This window comes from Neolamprologus brichardi, chromosome 20, assembly GCF_056152115.1.
Source record: "Neolamprologus brichardi isolate AB-2024 chromosome 20, ASM5615211v1, whole genome shotgun sequence".
Classification (NCBI taxonomy): Eukaryota; Metazoa; Chordata; class Actinopteri; order Cichliformes; family Cichlidae; genus Neolamprologus; species Neolamprologus brichardi.
This window is the reverse complement of record NC_142123.1, coordinates 11,201,329-11,219,836: the sequence shown is the minus strand read 5'-3', so window position 1 is coordinate 11,219,836 and position 18,508 is coordinate 11,201,329. Positions and strand designations below refer to the sequence as shown.

The 18,508-nt window shown below is 39.5% G+C and overlaps 2 protein-coding genes across 5 annotated transcripts in view; one reads left to right on the top strand and one right to left on the bottom strand.

Moving 5' to 3' along the window:
* mtor (mechanistic target of rapamycin kinase) overlaps positions 1-18,508 on the bottom strand; it is a 75,508-nt gene that overhangs the window by 43,456 nt on the left and 13,544 nt on the right. For all 4 annotated transcript variants that reach the window (XM_087834225.1, XM_087834227.1, XM_087834228.1 and 1 more), the window contains 8 exons: positions 16,786-16,953; positions 12,127-12,239; positions 11,634-11,796; positions 11,120-11,212; positions 10,634-10,780; positions 10,037-10,179; positions 9,566-9,728; positions 8,494-8,639 (listed from right to left, as the gene is read on the bottom strand). In XM_087834225.1, coding sequence (XP_087690351.1) covers positions 8,494-8,639; positions 9,566-9,728; positions 10,037-10,179; positions 10,634-10,780; positions 11,120-11,212; positions 11,634-11,796; positions 12,127-12,239; positions 16,786-16,953 — 1,136 coding nt within the window. The remainder of the gene's footprint in view (positions 1-8,493; positions 8,640-9,565; positions 9,729-10,036; positions 10,180-10,633; positions 10,781-11,119; positions 11,213-11,633; positions 11,797-12,126; positions 12,240-16,785; positions 16,954-18,508) is intronic.
* Positions 1,260-4,562, top strand: angptl7 (angiopoietin like 7). The gene is made up of 5 exons (XM_006785302.3): positions 1,260-1,840; positions 2,839-2,939; positions 3,084-3,278; positions 3,498-3,693; positions 3,792-4,562. The coding sequence occupies exons 1-5, from the start codon at positions 1,480-1,482 to the stop codon at positions 3,965-3,967; spliced, it is 1,029 nt and encodes a 342-aa protein (XP_006785365.1). The 5' UTR covers positions 1,260-1,479; the 3' UTR covers positions 3,968-4,562.

The following is an 18,508-nucleotide window of genomic DNA, read 5'->3' as shown; positions in this document are numbered from 1 at the left end:
CTGCCAGTGGTTTCTTCCTGTTAAAAGGAGGTTTTTCCCTCCCACTGTTGCCAAGTGCTTATTCTTAGAGGCGCATCTTATTGTCTGGGTTTTCTCTCTATTATTGTAAAGATAAAGCACCTTGAGGCGACCATCGTAGTGATTTGGCGCTACATAAATAAAATTTAATTCAACTAAATTAATCCCTTAGGTAAGTAACCCACATGCTACACTGTATGCATCTACTTGACACCAGACTTTAACTGAGCTGAAATATGCTTTTAATTATTGTTTCTAATTTAATACAGAAACCTAATCCAGACTGCATGTTTGACTGATTGTAATGTTTCCTGTACTTTCTAATGCTTGATGAGTTTCCATATCTACAAGTTGAAAACATACCTAAAGGCATGGAATTGATTAGTGAAGTGAAAACACAAGCACGCTGCCCCTTCTGCTGATAATAAAAGCCATAACAGTATGACTTCATTTTTTTGTTCTGTTGTTCTTTAGTGGGTACACCATCTAAACTTATTTAAGAAATACGCTGCCTATGTGATGGCAAAATGTTAAGCATTTACACATGTAGATAAAATACTCCCACTAGTCCACTTGCCTTATCCTAAACATTTCTTCCAGCTTTTACTACAAACTGTATTTGATCAGATTTTATCCTGAAGGTTTTCCCCTGTATCAACACGCCTTTGAAATCTGACACTGAAACCCGCTTGGCATTAACATCTGCCATGTGCCAAAAAGGGTAGCACGAACAGAACACTTAACCTACAATTAAGAATGCTTAGTGACTTCAACCCTCAAGGATATCGTAAAAACTGTCATTAACGTAAAGTGTTTTAAATGTGGGGAAGAAATTACCTACAGATGTACTAACGTTTAAAACAAGTATTCAAATGTTTTAATCTCATTAGTGTATATAGCTGAATAAATTAAAATCAAATGTAGTTAAATCTTTTAAACAGTCTGCATTTCCAGTTAAGCGCCGCAGGTTCAGACAGTAGCGTTGTTTGTTTGCCCAGGTCCTTATGTGGTTCTTCCAGGCAAAGGGAATAAAAAAAGGACTTCCCAGAAACATTCAACACCTGACAAAGCAAGTAAAAATGTGGCAAAGCTTCCCCAGTATGAGTGAAAGTAAGATGAGGGGTGAAGTAGAAGGGTGCAGGGGGGAGGAGGAACGTGAAAGGTCCTCCACCCTGAAGGTTGGAGAGGGTCAGTGGAAGGGGGGAGAGGGGGAGGACCCATACAATATTTAAGATGCTCAAGCAGAGGAGGGCTTCACTGAGGTAACACGACAGCCTGAGTGAGCAAGTGGTCAAAGGAGAGCTCCAACTCAACTGGACAAAACTTCAGATAGCTGCAGTGAGCTTGCATCTTTTTCGTATTCCAAGAAAGAACCATCTACAGAGAGAGATTCCTTTTTAGCAGCAACCAATCAAAACACCCAGAGGCTGCGAGAAGATCCAGAACTTTGACTTTTAAAAAATGGCAAAAATCAATTTGAGTATAGTTGTTTTAGAGGTTGCGCTGCTCTTGCTTGCAGAGACATGGGCTCAAAATCTCAGGAAGAGACAGGCGCTTCCAAAGCCTTCCAAGGGTCAGTGCTGCGACGAGGTACGCTCTCTCAAAGTTCAAGTGGCCAATCTCACCAGCCTCTTTGAGGAGCTGAGTCGCAAGCAGGAGACAGACATGAAGAAACTTGTGAAGCAAATACTAGATCTGGACCAGCAGAGCCGACAGCAAGACGTCCGAGTCACAGAGGCAGAGAGCAAGTACTCTGAGATCAACAACCGTGTGGAGATCATGCAGCTGCAAACCGCACAGTCTGCTCCTAAGACTTCATCAGGTGAGTATTAACACTCCATCATCTGGAGAGTTTGACCATACTGTCTCTATACCCTAAAACAGATGCTATGAAAACGCTCATTCTTGCTCTTATTTCTTGTTTCAAACACCAAATTTTAAACAGACACCTTTCACCTCTCAACATTTCCAGACAGTATAAGTTTGGTTTTGAATAGTTTAGTATCATTTTAATATATCATAAAAGCTTCTTTTTATTGGGAAGGGTGTTCATATTCAAAAGTAGACAAAACAAAGTCACTTCACTATAAACTATTCTGCACACATTATCATCATGTATTTATTTTTGCTGCAAAACACTATAATCAGCCTTTCAGGATCTGAGACACCTGCTGTGAATTAGTCGTGAGGGAAATTACAGTGCCGCACTTCTCTAGAGCTGCCCCACAGTACTAAAAACCAATCATTTAGAGCTGCGCAATCCCATCTGCAGGGTTGTCAGTAATGAGCTCCATCAAAGCCACATCATATCCACCGTTCAATTCGACTTCAACACACCACTAATCAGCACTGGCTGCCGCGGAGCAGTTAACCAGGCATTACGTCGTTTATTATTTCACGTTTTACTGTGTGGTCTAAAGGGACCGCATTCATGTCATTGGCAGAGAGAACACACAGACCTTTGTAAAGTAAATCAGAAACAAGAGAACAGAACAGGAAGGGCTGCAGTGATTAGGAGTGGAAGGTTTCCATATCTTTAAGTTTTGGCTTCTTTGCTCCACCGTAATCTTAAAGGCATCACTATACTGGGACAGGAGTAAAAGGTGCAGCTATGGAAAACTCTCAGCATGCTGTGCATGTCTCATTCTTCTTTGATCTATTTTTCTTTTGGGGCGAAAAAGAAAAGTCTCTTTTTTTCTCTGTCCAATTCCTCAGATACCCTGAAAACTGTAATTTATAGGTATCATATGTTTTAAAAACTATGAAAGCTCATGGATCTGCATATGGTTTTAGCATAACTTGGGATATTCCTTTTTCCAGAAGCCATATATGACTGTGCGTCACTCTACAGCAAGAACTACAAGATCTCTGGCGAGTACAAGCTGCCTAAAGATGAGTTTCTGGGAACACCTGAATTCACTGTAAGTTTCAGCACTCTTGCATGTGGGTTGTCTTTTCTTTTTCTTTTTTTTTTGGGGGGTGGGGGGGGGGGGGGGGGGGGTTATCAGAGGCTTTTTTCAGCTTTTTGAAAAGCCAACTAAATTACAGGCTTTGTTTTTTCCCAGCTCTTCTGTGATATGGAGACAAATGGAGGTGGCTGGACTGTGATTCAGAGGCGAAGTGTTGGCCTCACATCCTTTAACCGTGACTGGAAGCAGTACAAACAAGGATTTGGATCCATCCGTGGAGACTTCTGGCTGGGCAATGACAACATCTTCCGCCTAACAAGGCAGCCAAGTTCACTTAGGATTGATATGGAGGTAAGTGTCGGGACCATTACGCAGGAGAGCAAGAATACATAAACCATGTAAAAGCCACTTCATGGCTAAAAGCAAGAGGGCATAACAATCACTTTACACCATACTTGAACTAGCAATAAATCAAACTGATTCGAAAAGACATTAGGCAGACCACAAAGGCAAATATTCTGTTTCTGTAACTGTCATTCTCTAAATCGTGTTATATGTTTTCCAATGCAGGACTGGGAAGGAGAAAAACGCTATGCCGAGTATGGCTTTTTCACAGTCAGTAATGAGCTCAACAGCTACAAGCTCTTCCTTGCCAACTACAGTGGAAATGCTGGAGACTCTCTGCGGTACCACAACAACACCAACTTCAGCACCATGAACAAAGACAATGACAAATGTTTGGACGACTGTGCAGCCCGGCGCAAAGGTAAGACGTATGAGAAAATCTTACAAAACCAATCCAGTCGTCTACAGCAGATAAGAAAGGCTGTTATGTGCTGCCATTAATCCAATTCTTACTTCCAGGTGGGTACTGGTACAACTGCTGCACTGACTCAAATTTGAACGGTGTTTTTTATCGCTACGGTAACCACATAAAGAGCCAAGATAAGAACCAAGATGGGATCACTTGGTACAGCTGGCATGGACCCACCTACTCCCTCAAGAAGGTGGAGATGAAGGTCCGACCAGTTAATTTTTAGTCATAAGTGTTTCGGCTGTTTTTTCTGGATCAAGATCATACGCATGAATAAAGAGAGCTCTCAATAATACCCGTTTAACTGTTCTACCAAACTGTGGCTTTTTCTGGACTGCGAACGAAGTGATAAGGTTGTTTGTAATGGTTTGGCTCGATTTCAGTCAGATGAATGTGTAATGTTTTTCTTGTGTTTTGATTGTAAATTGTAGTTAATTGTGTGTATTTATCAGATATAAGATATTTTATTTTTTAAAAGCTTTCCTAGATGCCTTTTCAACACTCTCCCCTGTGGGTAACTGGAATTTTATTCTTTCAGTCATTTGTCTTGAATGCACTTGGGATGTATTTTCAGTTATAACAAGCAAGGACCATTGGAAACTTCTAATTCATCTATAAATCTTTAAAGACTGCCAGACTACCATTTCTTTGTGAGCTGTTGCGAGGGATCGGTCCTATCAATGATGCTCCATTTCTTTTTCTTCATTCACTTCAAACAATAAACCTTCATGATGGAAATGTGTGATTTGTAAAATGTGTACAGTTCTGTAATTATGTTCTTTTATGTGGTAGAAAATAAAAAATATTTTTTAAACATAGAATTCCATGTCAGCCTATTCATTCCTTCACTCAACAAACAGCATAGGTATTCTGACAAACTTGAAAAAGTCTCGGAACGAGTCATGGTCTTATGTCCACTTGTGTCCAATAATGGCTACATATTTGCCTTGAGCCACCGACCTCTGACTTCTGACATCCCAGCCAGAGGTCCCGTGCCACCTAACCCAAACAGATGAAAGAAGACTACACAACCACACACCCAAGCTCCATTTAGTTAAATGCCTTTAGCTTTGTTACCATGACAACAATAACATCATTTGGTTAGGATAACAAAGATTTTTTTAGATTACACCGACTGAGAGCTAGCACGGCCTACACAGGCTCAGTCTTGTGATTACTCAGAATCACAACAATGGCATGACAGATTCCTTTAACAAGGTGAAATATTCGTCAGGGTAAACATCTAATTAAACCTGGACATTTATCTTTTCCCTTCAAATGAAATGGCCATACTAGAATAAAGGTCGCTTAAAACAAACAAGGTCTATCTATTTTAAGGGTTAGAATGTGTTTAAGCATGTGGCTCCACCACAAAAGATAACCTCAAACAGTGGTGAACTATACCACAATAAGAGGCCAATTACTATTGACATAAACATTGTTGCTCTTGGAGGAATTCTAATGTTTAGCACGTTCTATTTAAGAAAGTTGCTTCAATAAATAGATTTTTTTTCTATTTTCCTAGGGGATTTAAACTTCAGTGACAGGTCTGCCAAAAGTGTTGTTTAATATTTAGTGAAGACAGCTCCTTCAGCAAGATTTCACTCTATTTTTTTTTTTTTTTTTTTTTTACCTGAAATGCAGATTTTATATTAAGGTAGAACTACAGGCATTTCATTGTGTACTTCTCAATTGAAATATAGGGATTGTGCAATAAATACTACCTTTGGAAAAGCTGTGTTTTCATCTTTTGAATGTGATGGCAGTAAAACGTCTCAAAAATTTGGGCACAGCTATGTTTACCACTGTGTAAAATCCCTTTTCTTTTAACCAGTCAAGTTTATGGACTCTTAGGCGAGACATGTAGTCTCACTCATGTCTGATATAGGACTCAAGCTGCTCAACGGTCCTGGATCTTCTTTGGGGGATTTTTTTTAAATATCATGACGCTCCAAACTGTTTGTAATTGGTGAAAGGTGTGGACTGCAGTCAGGCCAGTTCAGCACTTGGACTTCAACTATGAAGTCATACTATTGTAGGATCTCCTGTATGTGGTTCAGCATTGTCTTGCTGAAATATATATATAAGGTCTTCCCTGACAAATCTGTTGTCTGGATGGGAGCATATGTTGCTCTAAATCCTGTATGCACCTCTCAGTGTTGATTTGCCTTTCCAAATGTGCAAGTTGCCAGTTTCCTAAACATTATTGCGCTCCCATATCATCAGAGATGCAGGCTTTTGAATTCTAAATGAGCTTTGACCCAGAGCAGACATAGTTTCTGGATCATGTTCACATATGGTTTCTTTTCTTCATTATTGCAGCTTTAACCTGCATTTGTGGATGAGGTGAACTGTGATCACAGAGAATGATTTCTGGGCCATACAGTGATTTCCATCACAGAATATTGATTTTCAGTTTTGTCCCTTGTGCACAGTTTTCTCCATGTTCTCTGGATCATTTCTACTGGAAATGATGAGATTGGTCTTTACAATTTCACATCAAGGAAGACAAATCTCAAATTGTTCTATAATTCGTAGAAACTGTTTGTTTTTTGCAGATTGTTAAACCTCTGCCCATCTTTAATTCTGAGGAACTTTGCCTCTCCAAGATTCATGCTACTGACCTGTTACCAATTAAACTCATTAGCTGCAAAATATTCCCCCAGCTCTTTTGCTCTAGTAACTCTTACTTTTCCAGCCTGTTGTTGCTCCCATCACAACTTTGAGACATGTTTATCAAATTAAAAACAAGCTAAGATTTTTAATCAAACAGTAAAATGTCTCAAAGGATTTGATATGTTTTCTATGTTCCATTACAAATAAAAGAAGGGTTTGTGAGATTTGCAATTTACAGCATTCTGTTTTCGTGAGACTTTACATAGCATCCCAACATTCTGGAATTGGGGTTGTGCATTATACTCCATACTTTTATTACTATCGCCTTGGTTGGACCAGAACCCAAGAGGGTGAAAGCGCAGGGAGAGACAAGACAGGTAGATTAAAAGTTACCAACTTGAGATGATGACGACATCTCTTTATCCTAATCCATCAAAACTTCCCAGTGGAAGAAAAAAAAAAACTAGACCATCTTGCAGGGGGATCAAATGCATTATCCCTGTCAATATTCCTGACTCAGGAATGTAATGCAGTACCATCTACAATATGACAATTATTTAAGAATTACTTCATTGTTACATGAGTACTTATTGCTCAAGAGTCAGCCCAAATGTATTTGTAAACTCTAACTATTATGCTGACACAATCTCTCTACAGAGATCCGGACAGACAAACATACCGTATAAACACCTGTCAAAGTACTCTAAACCAGTGTCATGGTTGTGCCCCCTATAAGATACACGATACGCACGCAGACTCACAAGGTAAAAACAAACCCAGCTAAGCTAAGCTACTGCAGCTGGTATTAACAAACAAAAGCCACACTGGCTGGGTAGCATAAGATGATATTATACCCAACATCGTGCAGTCTTTTGTGCATCTCAACAACATGCTACGTTTTATTCAAGACTCAATTTCCAAGCATTTCCATGGTACCCATAACACTAAGGCTACAGAAAAATGACCAACACATGGTTTAGATGCAACAATGCCTGGCCTCTACTGTTACAACTATGACAGATCAACCAAATGTATATGTATTAGCACTTATTAAGCACTTACCTCCAAGATACACAGCTTTCTTTTACCCCATTCTACCAAATAATGACAAATTCAATATTTTTTAATACATAATATTAACAAATCCGAACCAAAGACTATCACATGATTCACATATATTAACACTGCATGATAGACTTCTACAAATAAATGCAAATTGCTAAATTAGCAGCATTCCTCTCCTGTTAGGAATAAAGGGGAAAATGTGACAAGTTTCCTGGCTATATTCGATACTTCTGTGCCTACTAAGAACATAGTCAAACCACAAATTAATTCTGTGGATTTTCTAAAAATCCCTCACACATCATTTGTAGCGGTCACAGATGTATTACCATAAACTAACTATTTTAACTGAATATCCATATGAAAGAATGAAATGATCAGTTCCAATGTCACTTACAAACACAATGACTCAGGCACCGAAACGGCTATGACAAAACTCCTTGTCATCAAAAAGTGTGCATCAGATATGAAACATATTTTTCCCCTAATACAGCCGCGACTCAGTAAAAAGAGGTTTTCGCAGTGCTTTCTGCACACTAGCGTCTAGATCTTTTATGGGAAATCCTGGAGAGGTGAGAACCAGATGGGGATATTGAAAACACCAGAGTGCCGGCTTCCATCATTCATCATGATCAAGGCTTCTGAGAAATTGAAAACAGGCCCCAGAGAAACACAAGTCCAGACACTCACAGATGAAAAGGAGGCAAGCTTCCAATTAGATGCCTGCAAAACAGATTTTTCCATGCAATGCCAAAGGCGTAGAAATAAAGAAAGATGAGAAAAGGGGATGGAAAAGTTGACAGAAGATATCAAAGGCTTGTGGGAGAGGAGGATATGCTTAATATATTTTTTCTTTATTTATTAGATTGAAAAACTGACTCCTCGGGGGTGGTGTAATGTTTGTTCTAAGCGATAACCTACACTGCAGTAACTGGGCTGAGGACCTGTTAAATTACACAAACAAAAAAGTTAAGTGGACCATGACATGCTTTTTTAATTACCCTATTCAGGTAAGCTGTGGCTGTTATTCATAAAAATAACACATTCACTTCTGAGCTTTTTCACACCTCCTACCTGATAAGAGACTCCAGGATAAGGGGGGTTGGTCCCTTCTGAAACTCCAGCTCTTTGTAATGCAGTGCCTTGGCATAGGCACGGCATTTGGCAGCTCTCTCACCGAGCAGCACAATGCCGTTATCGTCTCTGAGGGGCAGAGGGCCCTGGAAAAGGAAATTGTATATAATAAATAACTCTAAATGACAATCATTCCACTGGCTCTGATTATCCAACTATGAAGAATACCATCATTCTTCGACGGTGGGCTCGTTGCCGAGGAGCATATTGAAACTGAAATCACAGCCCAACCACAACATTCACAGTCCTTAATGTAACAGCATCATTATTATTATGCAAAGTCTAAAGTTCCTATTTTATCAAAAGGTTAACACATTTCCGTGTTTCTGGAGTTAATCTTTTTCTTACTGTTAATATAATGCTGCATGTGACTGTGCAAATAAGTAGATGAAAAAATAACAGCAAATGAGTATCATGTCTCCACATCTATATCTGCTGTAGTTCTTGTCTTTTCTGGAAGAGACATAAACTGATAAAAAGCTAATTAAATTTTGTGATGTTGATGGCAGAAATAATTAAGCGAATCAAATAAAATATCTGTATTATTTTCACAATGAAAATTAAGTTCTAAAAGGCTGTGAGAAGAATATTATCTCAACATCATAAACACATGTGCAGTGGGACTGCAAAAGCATTTATTTTTCACACTATGTGTTGTGGATTAATTTAAAACAGATGAATTTCCATTTATACTTCGCAATTTAGACCGATATACACTGACACTATAAACATTTAAAATCAAATTAAGAATACGACTAATTATTTGAGCGAGAGTTAAAAACATTAAACCTACTTTGATTTTTGAGAGACATTTTTATTACAATCTTTAACGAGGCAAAACCTGATTGATGTAGAAATAAATACTCTGGCTAATATAAAAATTTTGAGGATTAGAATTTAATTTTGAAAATGCTGTTTGAGAGTCAGTTCACATCTGCAAGGACCCTAAACCATGTATGTCTAAACAATAGCACAGCTATTAGTTTAATTAGGTTATCAGGTCACTGCTAACCTTATCGCTGTGCTCCATGAACTCTGCCAAGTTGAGCAAAGTCTGTGTGACTTCAGCAATGTCTTGAGATGTGAGCGCTAACTCAATGCTGCGGATCAGCTCATCCTGCTGGTCCTCACTCAGCTCAGACCAACATGAGAGGAAAGCTGCATTGAACAAGTCTCTGGGGTCAACAAAAACAACATATTGCCATTAAAACAACATTAAAATATTCAAGTATTTTGCAGTAGCGAGATCATTCTAAAAGTTGTAAAAATGATCACAGAATAAACAGGTGTTTGTGCTTTTACACAGCTTTTTTTTTTTTTAGCATTTTAGTAACTCTGCTTTTCATACAGCTACATACAGTCACCTTTGACATTGTCAAGTTTGACCAGTTTTGCACTACTGATAACTGAGAATCTTTTGGCAGTAGTGACAGAGCTTAAGATTTTATGTACATTCTTCATAAGGAATTATGTTTGCATTTACCTGGCAAGAGGGATGTAGGTCTGAGCCAGTGACCAGCACGAGCGCAGAGCTGGGGAGGATGACTCTTTGAGCAGGACAACACTCAAGCGCCTCAGCCACTCCAGCCAATCATCTTTGGACACCTTCCTGGCAGCTCCCCAAGCCTTTCCAGTGTCAGAAATCATCAATTTCAGAACAAATATGTGGACGCAAAGTTTTCACATGTAATGTGTATGGGATAATCTGACTATAATGTAAGCTGTGAGATTTTTTTTATTATTATCTTGATGATGGTAGTGAACAGCGCTGTGTAATTTATCGGTCCACAGGCCAGTCTGACACCACTCTGTAAACTATCATCAAATCAGCGGGTAATCCTTTGTTTTCTGCAGTCAAATATACGCACTGATTGTGGTGTTCTGCTCATATGACGACGTTGTTCCATTAATTTATCACCAGTTTGTTGACTCATACATCCTCACCACAATTGAACTACGGCTTTCAGCACTGCTTGCTGTACACAAATGAAACACCTGCCACACTGCCACCGATATAAACATTGGACGTGTGCGTGTCTTTAATCATGGGGGGAAAAAAATGCCAACTGTTCCTTCCAACCTTCTGGAGTGCAGTAGTGCTGACGTGGAGCTTCTTCATAGGCCCCGCCTCTACTGGTCCGCTGACCAAAGCGTCACCTTGGTTACCACGAAGCTGGCGATGCTGGAAAATTAGAGGGTCTTCTTCCTCCTCTGCCAGAGTATAGCCCTGATAGGCACAAAAACAAACATAAACAAACACATGCAGGCCACACACATGCAGGCCACACACATTCAAACTGTTGAGCCGAGTCCCAAAACACGTTTTATGAAAGTAGAAGTGCATTTCCTTCCTGAGGGACTGTTGATAAACAAGACATGGTAATGACTTGCTTATGGTGCACTGAATATGAAATGTTTATTTATACTTATGTAATTTATTGCCAGACCATGTGAGGTCACCTTGTGCCATGTGACGTTATGAAATAAAAGACTGGCAGCTCACAGATAATCTACGAGACGTGTGAAAAATGTGTAGTAATAATCTGGATTTACTGGCGAGCCATACCTTGACAATCCGACATATGAGTATGTCGTAACGCTGGTGGTTGATCCTGTGCTTTAACATCACTTTATTCACCATGGGGATGAAGATCTGGTACTGAAAATAAGAGGAGAGAGGAAGGATAAACATAAGGGTGTATGTGTGTCTGGAGACCGCTTTCCCTTCACCATAAAGTAAATAACTGGGTGTCCTGCACTTGTTTCTAACCTCCATGAACCTCAGATCAAAAGCTTCCCCTACACATTAACGACACGGGGTTTGAGGGATAAGGGAGGGGAAGGCTTGAGAGGACAGGCAGGGGTAAATGTGACCTCATCCGCTCCTGTAAACACCACCCCATGCTGCGTAATGGTCAATGACATCAGCAGTCTGGCAGGAAGTAATAAAACTAGAGGGGGGGGGGGGGGGGGAGGGGGGGGGGGGGGCAGTGCATGTGAAGCCAACAGTAGGAAGACTGGAAAAGTACAGTTAATAGTATCTACAGCTAAAAGACAGCCCGGGGGACAGCTCTGGTTACCTTCTTGCCCAACTGGAATACGAGCGAGGACAGGGTGTCCATGGAAGTGGAACGCAGCTCTGGAGTGGTGTCAAGTGTCCGAACGATCGGGTGGATAATGCGTGAAGCGTAGTCTGTGAAGTCCAGGGACTCTGTCAGTCGGTCCAGTGTCTCCAAGGCAACCCTGAGCCACAGAGGAAAAACAAAGGACGCTCAGCTTTACTGAAATGTTTGTAGGACTTAGAGACACAGCCTGCTCCGATAGCCAAGAAGTCATGTGAAAAATCTGACATCGCTGCCAGATGGATTCTTTAATAAAAAAACATACACATAAAAATGTTTAGCTTTGTTCTTTTTCCCCCTCTTTTAACCACAGTGATGGTCTAATTTTAATTTCCCATTTCTGTGGTGACATCAGATTGATGCTAAATACATTTTTATTTGCAAAATTAAGTGAGAATGACTTTTATTATCACACTAGATTCCTCACTAAAACTACGGGTGTAGCGCTTACTTGCGCGCCTGCAGGGGCACATCAGGGGCATCAAAGAGCTTGACAATGGGAGGCAGCAACAAGTGGAGGTAGTCATCTAGGTTGGCACCAAACAGCTGGATGGCATTGAGTAGCTGAAAAGGACAGCACACATTCCTTAATTCCACATACTGCAGCACTTAAACATGAGCGGCTTTAATGAGCTTGTAAATGCTTTTCTTCAGGAGCTCTGAAGGGAAAGCCGAATGGCATTTTATTTCAGCAAGGTGCTGGCACACGAGCCAGCGTATCCAGGAAATCTGTGTATAGCTGTTAGCGAATGAGTGAGCATGAATCTGTGCCTTCACAGGATGCAAATCATAAAGTAAAATACAAACATTACATTAGTGGGTTTTGGGGGGTTTTTAAACATCAATTTTACCTTCCTTAAAATTGATGTTAGTTTCATGACCTACCTCTGCTTGGGGCTTTTTGTCAATTTTAGATTATTAATCTACATATCACCAATGACTGTATATCTTCTATTATTAGTGAGTACAGTCATGTTTACTGCATACAAATTCCAACATTAACTAAATGGCATTTTTTGAGAAAGCCTCACAGTGCCTTAAGGTAACAGTAAACATGGTGTTGTGTGGCGCATGTGCACACAGGCTTGGTGGCTACATGGTGGTCTTAAAGGATGACGTCTATTGAAAGCATCAAAATTACCCCAGCCCCCCAATACATACCATGACCGCCTCTGCTTTTTCCCCACTCTCCAACCCCATGTCTAAAGTGCACACGGCGAGACAGCAGGAAGTTGAGTTGGAGGTGTACAAGTGTGTGTATGTGTGAGCCTAGAAGGGTGGGGGTGGAGCTCAGGGGAGAAGGCTTCTTGAAATGATGGAAGTATGTTTTTCTTCACCTCTCCTGTAGACAAGCGGGAAATCTGATTCCCACTCCCCTCATTTCATGACCCCCATGCTGCGCTAAGGATCAGGCTCCAGACACAGACCTGAGTTACAGACAATCCAGATTATGGGCTGCTGAATTATGCTATACTACAGACTTTGAAACTAAACAGCACCAGAGGAGAGAAGACTAGATGACTGTGCTCTGCACGATTCCGTGTTTGTGGTCTCCCCGTAAATCGTGATTTAGGGTTTGAGGGAAAACCCTGACAACTACTGGCTGCCGCTGCTGAAACAGGAGAGTGTGTTACTTATAGGTCCGTGCTGTCTTTGAACTGCTGTATTACGAGCAAGTGGCTTAGACCTCAAAAGGTCCTGATGGATATTGATGGAAGCCACAAACATAAAACACCACCCCAATAAATCAACTGAAGGCTGAGCTCCTGTACTTTCAGTATGAGTGTAGAGTGATGTGAGCTTAAATTATTAAACCTAAATTAATGCTAGCAAAACAAAGTCATCTCGTCATTCTGACACAGGCCCTTTTCAGTCTAGTTAATATAGTTTCTCCACTAGATTTATGACAAGTTTTACTTTGACTCAGTGCAACTCGCAAAGAAATCTATTACAAAACACAGATTCAGGGTCGTGCTACACTGAGACATTCATAATGGAGGGGTTTTTTTGTGGCCATTGCTAATTTTTGACAATAAACTTTCATTATTCTGTCTTACAGGATCCTTATATCTTCATGTTTTCACATTTTCAGATCCATTTTTTAAGGACACAGCATGTGTTGAGTACAACTTTTAACCAGGCCATCATTATACATCATTATACAAACTATGGTTTGAGCTGCTGGTAGACGTCAGCCTGAAATCTAAAAGTTAGTGTGTCGCTAAAAGCAGAGAAAACTGCAAACAGCCTGTTCAGACTGCTATTACCAAGGTATTATCTATTTCTTGTAACATTACAAGAAATGTAATGGTAAATTACTAGTTAGTGTTTCCCTGAGAGTATGAATGTGTATCAGGGAGTCTATGAAAGAAAGCTTTCTGCACTGCACTAAAATGTTATTATTACTGAAGATTTTAGGACTTTGATCATTCTGAATATACAATAAGTGAAACAACATAATTATTCTGTCTTAATATTTCTCTCGTGTTGTCTTATGCTATAAATTCTGCACAACACTTTCCTTCACTGTGGCACTCTTTTCCTATCTAATAGCAGTATAAATCACCAGAGATGCTGAAATTCATTTGGAGAAAGGTGAAGGGATCCCAAAGCCTGCTGCTGTATTTCTTCCCTGCCCCCAAGTTAAGAGAACCCTCAGCATGTAATTCCACACAGGGTTCAAATCGTGCGTGGGAGGGTGTCAGACACAAAAATGAATAGGGCCAAAGAGGGCCCTTTGTCTGTGACGGTTTTCCCTGCTGGTTTGCGTGGCTGCTCTTTAAAGCACTTGAGGGGAAGTGTGGCTGATGATAATCAGCAGCACTGGCAAAACTTTGGCCCGGTGTGCCAGTCCTCCTCCAAAAAAAGTTTCCTGAAGATCAGTTGCTGGCGCGCGATCCTCTAGACATCCATTTTGCTTTTGGTTGGCATTTGGTTTTTATTACTGACTACACCACTCGTGCAATCACGCACTTCTCAAGTTTCTTTCTTCTGAAAGAAAATGTATTATGCGCTTTTGTTTATAACAAAAAACACCAATTATTTAGAAAATGTCATTTCTCAAGGAGTCCAAAGGGACAAGAAATACAAATACAATGTCTTTCCAACAAATGTATGATATCTCAAGAGTTTACTTAATTATTCTGTTTACTAATTACATCACAATATCTCGCATAATACCAAACTAATCATGATCAACCAGTTAGTCTTAATAAAGCACCTGGCTTTAACCACTGATTTTATTCAGTTACAGAGTTTAACTTTAAATCTTTTGACTTACTTCAGTTAAACTAAGTATGATCATACTTTTATATATTAAAAAAAATCTTTACAGCACCCTTTTTGCTTTAATATAACTGAGATTTATGAGGGTACTTTCCTGTTTATCCTTATCTGTGCTGGGCAAGTTACCCAGAACTGCATTAGTAACTACAGCCTTCAGAAATGGCTCTTTCGGACATTACAAAAGTCACTACAGGAGAAAGTAATAATGTTACAATGATGTTACTAAAAATTAAATAATTTGTTACTACTCAGCAGTAATCCTCAGGAATCAATGCTAATTGCACTGCTAATAACTGATACAACAATGAGCACAATGGTGAAACAGACACTTAGCAAAGTGTGGGATTAATCAACTCTGTTGTATAATTAACAAGAAAAGCAGTACTGTATGTATGACCAAAATTATATTGTGATATAAAAGACCAATAGTAGTATGTAGTGATAAAACGTTTTTGTTTTTTTGTTTTTAAGAATTTACTCTCATATTCTCAAGATGAGATCAAGGTAGAGATAAAAGTTCTTAAAACATAACAGCCCTAAAGGGAGTACGTGAGACTTTTCAGAATCTTCTGAGCTTCTTAAGCAGACGAGAAAATGGCAGACATTAAGGTAGGAGAAATATTCTCCAAATACTGAGTTAGAAACGCAGTGAAGCGCTACAAATTAGATTTCCCAGGAGAATGTCTCTGGTTGACATCATCATATCTTCCAGTTTACACAAAAATGTTATTCCCCCTGTAAGTATCAAAAAGATTCATTGGTATTGTAAATAAATATATGCAAATACAGCTACCAGTGTCTGCATTCTGTGAGTTGGCCTTTCAATTTCATGCAGACTTGTTTTTCTTACATATGTATTTTTGAGTAAACAATCACCAATCAGAATACGTACATCCTATTGATCATCTGGGTCACCCACAGTTTACTTTCTATTCGACGGTCAGTAGGTTCGTGAATACATTCCCACGTTTGCAAACGGAAAAAAATATGTATGACAAAATACTTAATAGTCTCTTAAACTGTTACGGATTTTCTAACCACCTGTAGTTTAGAGTGTAGATGAAACTGGGATAGAATACAAAACTGCTTTCATTTAAACAAAAAAAAAAAAGGAAAGTGAAGGCAACAGCGCTGGAAATAAGCTCTGGATTGCCAGTTAGAGAATGCAGAGCTCCAATGGAGGGATTAACAAGTACACAAACCACCATTTCTCTGATAACGACGCCCAAGGCACCATAGCAGGCATTTTGGTCTGTTTTTATAATTAAGGGTACTCAATTTAATTTTTATTTCACCAACAGCTCTGCACTCTGCAGAGCAAGCATTCATGGCAACATTAACATAAGAAAACAGTACATTCTCTTGCTGCAACTACTAAATCATAATCCCTCGTACCAAAATGTAATCTCAACTACAGCTTTTAAACATCTATGTGTCACGGGCAATGCCGCGGCCTATAATTCTGGCACGGTAAGCTGCACGTGATTTCAGACACAAACCTGAAAAATGTTCTCGAAGATGCCAAGAAAAGCAAAAACAATATATTGATTTGTGATCCAGAATCTAAACAACTTTTGCAGAATTGGAAAAGTAATTAAAAGCTTTTTGTAAAATAAAAACACTGAAAATCTATCTTCAGCTGACTTTTTTCTCTTCTGTGTTATTAATTCCAGCTGTTGGACACTCCGCTACCCTTCAGTGTATGCACAGTAACTGTAAGCTCATAAAAATATGGGACCCAATGAACTACACAGCTTTAGTCTATTGCTGGCAAATCAGATACTGACATCGCATGTCGTCTGCAATTGCACCGCAGTGAACTCACCTTGATGGTAACACTGCGCCCGGTGCTGTTGTCGTGCATGAAGACACGTAGCATGTGTGGAATGAGCTGAGGGAGATAGAGCTTGAACTCTCCACCCAGCGCCACCACAATCTGCTCAATCAGGAGGATGATGGTGTTCTGCATTGGGTTGTTTGGTGTCCAGTATTCCTAAGGCACAGATAATGAAATGTTGGTATTCATTACATTAACTTGACACCCATTTTTGCTCATTATTATCAAAGCCAACATAAGTTACAAGATTGTACATTCTGATAAAGCCCTAATGGAGAGTATATTCAAACACATTACAGAAATTCAAATTACTCTTAGACAATCAAATGCCAACGCTTTCTAATACTAATAGTATGTAATAACAAAATTACTACAGTACTAAACATCCACCTAAAAAAAAGTTTTGATGCTTTGTAAAATGTAAATAAAAACAAAAACACAAGTCAAATATTTTATAACTCATTTAGATTAACACAGTGCAAAGACCACTGTGTGTTAGATTTGGTTGGCTCTTATTATTTATATTATATAAATTAATTTTATTAATTTTAATTAATTTTATTAATTTTTTATATTACCAAAAAATTGGGACAGGAGGAGCAACAGTGTGGAAAAAAAGGAAAAATGCTGTATTGTAATGCTAAAATTTTTGTGTAGGTATACAGAAGTAGGTCAAAATGTGCTTTATCAATAAGCTGAGTGAGAGACAAATGTCTGGATCAGTGTTCCCTCTGGAAATGCAAAACGTTCACGTGCTAGAGACACAAAGCGGGGGTCACAATACTGGATGGCAAGGAATGGAGACAGTTTCCTGTCAGCTGGGACTTACATCATGCCTCTGCGTGGATTTTGACAGTGTTTTGGAAAATCTAGGTTTGACCACTGTGCACATTAAAAATATTAATAGCTGGAGTAGAGAAGACCTGAAGTCACACAATATATCAATCAGTCAATGGGCTTCAGCTGTGAGATTTGGCAAAGGCGCTTTGTCAGGGACGAGAGGTCTCAAGCAACCCCCAACTTCCTGCTTTCCCTGCCTGTGGCTGCTAACTAGAGAGGAAGTGAGAGTACGTCCTGAATGGCTATTCCAGCCCCCTCATCTGGATGCAAGAGCAGAACTGGAGCAAAAATGAATAGATTCTTTGTTTTACTTGCCATTTATTAACTCATAGGGACTGGAGGCGCAGTGGCCTGCTTCTCTCAATTACTTTCCACCAGGTGGAGTTGCGGCCATTGCAAAAGTTTCGGTAACAGTGTTACCAAGATTCCGACGCAAGGACAGTCATATGATATTTTGTGACTCTTTAAATGATTATGTGCTTGACATTGTGTTTGTGCAAGTGCAGGCAGGGGCTATGGCTTTAGCAGTTGTTCCACATCATGGGATAAGTGTGAGCGTCATGAGTCATCGGCAGTTTTTCTCCTAAATATTATTTGAATAACGTGAGTGGAAACGTACATCGGAGCCACATGCAGTGCTACAGTTAGAAGGTGAACAGTGAGTGACAATAAAAGGAAGAGTAAAAAGAACATCTCTAAATATACATAACTTCTTATTTTCTCTGACTCACAGTTTCTTTAATCTTGTTAAGTACCTCACTACACACAATGCATACTGCTGTGTGACATGGGGCAAGACTTCATGCAGAGGCCTTAAACACATTACTTCTAATGAGGAAAGTAGAAAGCACAACTGAGTGCAATTAAGAGT

Excerpts from the sequence above, each read along its gene's own strand:
- angptl7 (XM_006785302.3), top strand. The coding sequence starts at position 1,480 with ATGGCAAAAATCAATTTGAGTATAGTTGTTTTAGAGGTTGCGCTGCTC. Across the intron at positions 1,841-2,838 it reads TGCTCCTAAGACTTCATCAG|AAGCCATATATGACTGTGCG; the intron begins GTGAGTATTAAC and ends TCCTTTTTCCAG. Across the intron at positions 3,279-3,497 it reads CACTTAGGATTGATATGGAG|GACTGGGAAGGAGAAAAACG; the intron begins GTAAGTGTCGGG and ends TTTCCAATGCAG.